This window comes from Anopheles funestus, unplaced genomic scaffold (genome assembly GCF_943734845.2).
Source record: "Anopheles funestus unplaced genomic scaffold, idAnoFuneDA-416_04 scaffold_55_ctg1, whole genome shotgun sequence".
Lineage (NCBI taxonomy): Eukaryota > Metazoa > Arthropoda > Insecta > Diptera > Culicidae > Anopheles > Anopheles funestus.
In genome coordinates, this window is record NW_026045268.1 from 97,226 (window position 1) to 104,025 (window position 6,800).

General features: G+C 40.6%; 1 protein-coding gene across 2 annotated transcripts; it reads left to right on the forward strand.

The window, feature by feature from the left end:
* Positions 1 to 896: 896 nt before the first annotated feature.
* LOC125774302 (uncharacterized protein K02A2.6-like) lies at positions 897 to 6,575 on the forward strand. 2 transcript variants are annotated; one of them, XM_049444579.1, is made up of 2 exons: positions 897 to 3,104; positions 3,226 to 6,575. In XM_049444579.1, the coding sequence occupies exons 1-2, from the start codon at positions 2,076 to 2,078 to the stop codon at positions 6,331 to 6,333; spliced, it is 4,137 nt and encodes a 1,378-aa protein (XP_049300536.1). In that variant the 5' UTR covers positions 897 to 2,075; the 3' UTR covers positions 6,334 to 6,575. The 2 variants fall into 2 exon arrangements, with proteins under 2 accessions (XP_049300536.1, XP_049300538.1); XM_049444581.1 differs by having other exon boundaries at positions 904 to 3,239.
* The last annotated feature ends 225 nt before the right edge of the window (positions 6,576 to 6,800 follow it).

Consider the following 6,800-nt stretch of genomic DNA (forward strand, 5'->3'; position numbering starts at 1 on the left):
GAAAAAACCTAACTTATACCAAAACTAACTTTTTCGAAAAAACCTAACTCATAAAAAAACTAACTTTTTCGAAAAAACCTAACTTATAAAAAAACTAACTTTTTCGAAAAAACCTAACTTATACCAAAACTAACTTTTTCTCAAAAACCTAACTTATACCAAAACTAACTTTTTCGAAAAAACTTAACTTATACCAAAACTAACTTTTTCGAAAAAACTTAACTTATACCAAAACTAACTTTTTCGAAAAAACCTAACTTATAAAAAATCTAACTTTTTCGAAAAAACCTAACTTATACCAAAACTCACTTTTTCTAAAAAACCTAACTTATAACAAAACTAACTTTTTCGAAAAAACCTAACTTATACCAAAACTAACTTTTTCGAAAAAACCTAACTTTTACCAAAACTAACTTATTCTAAAAAACCTAGCTTTTTCTCAAAAACCTAACTTATACCAAAATTAACTTTTTCTTAAAAACCTAACTTTTTCTAAAAAACCTAACTTATACCAAAACTAACTTTTTCTAAAAAACCTAACTTATACCAAAACTAACTTTTTCTCAAAAACCTAACTTATACCAAAACTAACTTTTTCGAAAAAACTTAACTTATACCAAAACTAACTTTTTCGAAAAAACCTAACTCATACCAAAACTAACTTCTTCGAAAAAACCTAACTTATAAAAAAACTAACTTTTTCGAAAAAACCTAACTTATACCAAAACTCACTTTTTCTAAAAAACCTAACTTATAACAAAACTAACTTTTTCGAAAAAACCTAACTTATACCAAAACTAACTTTTTCGAAAAAACCTAACTTTTACCAAAACTAACTTATTCTAAAAAACCTAGCTTTTTCTCAAAAACCTAACTTATACCAAAATTAACTTTTTCTTAAAAACCTAACTTTTTCTAAAAAACCTAACTTATACCTGTAGAGTTTAAGCTTTAAAATAATTGAAAATCGGATAGGTGGCTACCTTGCTTAAACGAACCTTGGGTTGAGAGCACGAGTTGGAAGGGGCATTTATTAGTGCGGCAGTTGGGTGTCAGCGATCAAATAGAACGGTTGTAATTGAACGGAAATAAAGAGCTACTGTGAACTCAACAATTTTGGCGCAGCCGGTAGGATCAGCGAAAATGGTGAGTGTGTGCGCCTGATCCCATTGTAAATTTCTTTGGAATAAATGTGGAGCTAATGTTGAGATAAGTGAACATAGAATGAAGACGAAATCCAGTGGGTTTCTAATTTTAGAACTCAAGTGCGTAGAGGCTTAAATTTTGACGGGAATGCAGGCGTGCATAAATTAGCTGTGTTGGGCATAAGATTCATTGTGGAATAAATTGAAACGAAGCATTTGAACGGTGTATGAATTAACGGTGTAAAGGTAAAACCGATCCTAGAGGGAAATTTACAATGTTAGCGTGCTGAAGCGAGTCCAGAGAAATCTGCAGCGCTAGTGTGTAAAAGCGAGCCCGGTACAACCGTAGCGCTGTTCTTAGAAGCGAGTCCAGAAAAAAATCAGCAGCGCTAGTGTGTGAAAGCGAGCCCGGTATAACCGTAGCGCTGGTCTTAGAAGCGAGTCCAGAAAAATCTGCAGCGCTAGTGTGTGAAAGCGAGCCCGGTACAACCGAAGCGCTGTTCTTAGAAGCGAGTCCAGAGAAATCTGCAGCGCTAGTGTGTGAAAGCGAGTCCGGTACAACCGTAGCGCTGTTCTTTAGAAAGGAGTAAAAAAAAAAAAAAACTGCAGCACTCGTGTGTGAAAGATGAATGTATATGTTAGAATTGGTCGGGGAAATTCGAAGAATAATCTATTGAAGCTAACCCGCAGCAAGTCGTACTGATGATTTTCCAGTTTGAAGTTTGTCGGAAGTGTGAAGCCAACACGTAAAGCTAAACGCGGCACGCTATTTTTTGATTACGGAAAAACACAATTTCGAGACACACTGGCTTTATATAAAAGAAAAAGGAAATCACACGCTTATTTCAATTCAATATTGTGTTATTAAAAGAGAGGTTACTGTAGGTTACTGTAAACCAAAATATCGAATATGACAAATGACAAATAGTAATGATTTTTTCCCTCTGTACTGCACTCCAGATGAACCAGGACAAGCAATTTATTGTTCCATTGGGACCCTTTAACGATAAAGTGGATTCTCACGACTTACGTCGCGAATGGGAGGAATGGCATCGGGCCTTTGAGCTGATCCTACAAATGGGGAAAAAGAAATCCCAAAGTCGTAAGCTGGTTAGCATGCTAGCAATGGGAGGTCGTGGATTGCAACGCATATACTATAATTTGCGTCCAGTACCTGGAGAAGTTGCTCCTAAGCCAATTAAAGTGCCTATGATGCCGACTGAAATACCGGAATATGATAACGCAGTTAAGCGCCTACAACATTTTTTCATGGGAAAGCGGAATGAGCGAGTGGATTTGGAAGTTTTTCGATCCCTTAGGCAGTTACCGGAGGAATCATTTAACACTTTTATGCTGCGACTTCGAGCTCAAGCGGCGAGGTGCGAGTTTTCCGAGCGGGAGGAGAAAGAATTACTACAACAAATCACGATCGGGGCACGCGAGGAAAAAGTGCGGGACAAAGCCTTAGAGAACATCATGAATCTAGATGAAATCATTATTTACGCAATGAACCGTGAGATTCTCCTACAACAACGGGAAAAACATAAACCCTTTTCAGCTGGGACGGAAGTGAATAGCATTAATCCCAGTCGCTCAAGGAATCGGAACTTCAGCTCGAGTCGTGGCATTGAACGCTATCAGCGTTATGGAGGAACGCGACCGGATAATTTGGGTAATGGGCGTTACTACGGTGCATCGGTACACGGGTGCAAGCGGTGCGGTTCTTCTCGGCACTTCGAGGATTCGCGAGATTGTGTTGCTAGAAATGCACGATGTAATAATTGTGGAGGACATGGACACTATGCCAGAAAATGCGACAATCGAGTGAAACAAACTAATCGATTCTTTGGACGCGATCGCAACCGTGAATATGGACGCGAGTTCAGTCGCGGATTGAAAAGTAGCACTAATACAGTAGATGTGGCAGTGACCAGCGAAGAGAAGGATCATATTGCTAAGGTGGAGTAATTGCATTGGATTTTTCTGTTGGTTACTCGGTTTACTATTATCTGATGTTATAGAGCTGAAATGAATTGAAATGAATTTGGAATAAATAACTTTTTTTCCCCCTTTGCATTAGGTGGAAGCAATTAATTATAACAATGACTCCGTACTATGTATGATAGATGATGTGCCCGTGGAATTTATCATTGACTCGGGTTCTTCGATTAACGCTGTTACGGAAGAAGTATGGCATAAATTGATCTCCCATAAGGCGAAAATATTTAAAAGGAAGTACCAATGCGATCGTAAGTTTTATGCTTATGCAAATAGTGAGCCGTTGATGGTGACAGCGATATTCGAAGCGTTCATATCGGTCAATCCGACAAAACCAACTAACTACGCAGAGTTCTTTGTGATCAAGGGAGCGGGGAAATGTCTTCTCAGCAAACGGACATCGGAAGATCTAAAATTGCTAAGAATTGGCCTTGATGTACTTCAGGTTAACCCAGCTTTAAGCAAAGAGACTAAACCATTCCCAAAATTCCCGGGAGTTCAAGTGAAGCTATCTATCGACCCTAACATACCGCCAAAGAAGATCGCTTATTTGAGGATCCCTGCTGCAATGGAACAGAAGGTGCACAATAAGATAAAAGAAATGCTTCAGAGTGACGTCATAGAGAAGGTCGAAGGCCCAGCTGACTGGATATCACCCATGGAGGTAGTTCCCAAAGGAAAGGACGATATCCGGATATGTATAAATATGAAGCACCCAAACGAAGCCATTCAGAGAGAACATTATCCTTTGCCCATTATCGACACGTTCTTGAATAAACTTAAACACTCCAAGTTTTATTCCCGGCTGGATATAACGTCGGCGTACCACCATGTTGAGCTTCACCCTGACTCGCGAGGTGTCGCAACCTTCATGACAAACATGGGGCTAATGCGCTTTAAGCGCTTAATGTTCGGTATAAACTGTGCGCCGGAAATCTTCCAAAGGATTATGACGGACATGTTAAGTGGCATTGACGGGGTGATCGTATATATCGATGATATCGTCGTCTCAGGCAGCAACAGGGAGGAACACGATAAACGGTTACAGCAAGTCTTGAGGGTACTAGAAGAAAATAATGCGATGCTAAACCGGAGTAAATGCGTTTTCGGAGTCGAGAAGTTAGAAATACTGGGGTTTGAAGTAAGCGCCCAGGGCATCAGCCCATCCGAAGAGAAAGTAGCGGCAATTAAGAATTTTCGACCACCGTCATCTAAGGAAGAAGTGCGCAGCTTTTTGGGCCTCCTCAACTTCGTTGGTCATTTTATCCCGAATCTCTCCACAAGAACGGAACCGTTAAGAAAATTTATACGAGGAGAAGTAGAGATGTTCGACAGGGAACAAATGGATGCTTTTGATGATTTGCGACTGGAGTTGTCCAATAATGTTCGAGAATTAGGGTTTTATGATCCGCTTGATGCTACTGCGGTATATGTCGATGCCTCACCTGTTGGACTCGGGGCAGTACTTACTCAAACAGATCGACACACAAACAAACCCAGAATAATTTGCTTTGCTTCAAAAGGCTTGACCGCTGCTGAAAGAGTGTATCCGCAAACACAACGGGAGGCGCTCGCAGTTGTATGGGCGGTAGAGAAGCTTTACTTGTATCTTTTCGGGACCCGATTCACGATCTTCACCGACCATAAAACTCTGGAATATATATACGGCGGAAAACACCAGAACGGACGACGAGCCTGTTCCAGGGCAGAAGGTTGGGCACTCCGCCTGCAACCGTACGACTTTGAAATTAAATATATACCTGCAGCGACGAATATCGCGGATATCTTATCTCGTCTGGTATCTGAACCCGGGAAGCAATTTGATGAAACTTCGGACCATTTTCTGTTTTCTTTGCACGAAGGATTTTCCGCTATTACCTTGGATGAAATACGGCAAGAAACCACTGAAGACGAAATACTTTTGGCAGTTATGTCGGCTTTAGACACCAAGCATTGGCCTCCGGAACTTTTTCGATACCAAGCGTTCGAAAAGGAGCTAACTGTCATAGACGGTATTGTGGTGAGAGATGATCGTGTAGTACTCCCAGCAAAATTACGCACGAGAGCATTGAAAATAGCACATCGTGGACATCCTGGGATTGTAGCGATGCGAAGAAACATACGTGAAAAAATGTGGTGGCCGTGTATGGATCGGGATGTGACAAATGCTGTTCAGGAATGTGCTGGTTGTGCGGCCGTAAGTAAGGAGTATCCACCGGAACCAATGATACGCAAGGAAATGCCGGAACGCGCGTGGCAAGAGATCGCCATTGATTTTTTTTCAGCGAAAGAATTTTCTACGTTTTTAGTCATCGTCGATTACTACAGTCGATTCTTGAAGGTGATAGAGATGAAGAATACTAACGCGGCTAAATCAATTGAAGCACTCGAATCTGTGTTTCACGAGCAAACTTACCCTGAGACTATCCGCAGTGATAATGGGCCACCGTTCGCGAGCGAAGATTTTTCGCAATATTGCAAAACTAAAAATATCAGATTAGTGCGTACCATACCTTATTGGCCGCAAATGAACGGATTAGTTGAGAGACAAAATCAAGGGGTTCTTCGAGCACTGCGTATTGCCAAGGCAACAGGCAGCGACTGGCGGAAGGCGGTGGAAGATTATGTGTATATGTATAACACAACACCGCACTCAGTAACTGAAAAAGCTCCGTTGGAACTAATGACCGGCCGCCCAGTTAAGGATCTCCTACCTTCACTAAGAACGGATCCACATTGGCGCAGAGATGAGGAAGTACGAGAGAAAGATGCCATAAAGAAGATGCAAGGTAAACTCTACACGGATAATCGCAGACAGGCCAAACATGCTGATATCAATGTCGGTGATACCGTTATGCTGCGAAACTTTGAAACGGGTAAGCTGGAACCAAAGTTTCGCCTTGAGAAGTTTAAGGTGCTGAAGAAAATTGGAAGTGACACTATCGTGGCTAATGAAGAAGGTATCACGTATCGTCGATCGGTGACGCACCTGCGGAAATTCCCATTGCCATCTGCAGATTGCGCTGCATCAGCCCAATCGGGACCAATACCACGAGATAACTCCGAAAATGACCCTGTATCGAAAGAACAAAAACTGCAGGAAAACAAACGGAAGCGGGAGGTTGACCAAGATCAGGTCTTGGCCAAGCGGCCAATTAGGGAAAAGAGAGTTCCACTGAAGTTTTTGTAGTGATCGGAAGTTTTTTTTTTCTCTTCTCAATTTCTATTTTTTTTTTTTTATTCGGAGAAGGAGAGAGATGTAGAGTTTAAGCTTTAAAATAATTGAAAATCGGATAGGTGGCTACCTTGCTTAAACGAACCTTGGGTTGAGAGCACGAGTTGGAAGGGGCATTTATTAGTGCGGCAGTTGGGTGTCAGCGATCAAATAGAACGGTTGTAATTGAACGGAAATAAAGAGCTACTGTGAACTCAACAATACCAAAACTAACTTTTTCGAAAAAACCTAACTTATACCAAAACTAACTTTTTCATAAAAACCTAACTTATACCAAAACTAACTTTTTCTAAAAAACCTTACTTTTTCGAAAAAACCTAACTTTTATCAAAACTAACTTTTTCGAAAAAACCTAACTTTTTCATAAAAACCTAACTTATACCAAAACTAACTTTTTCGAAAAAACCTAACTTATACCAAAA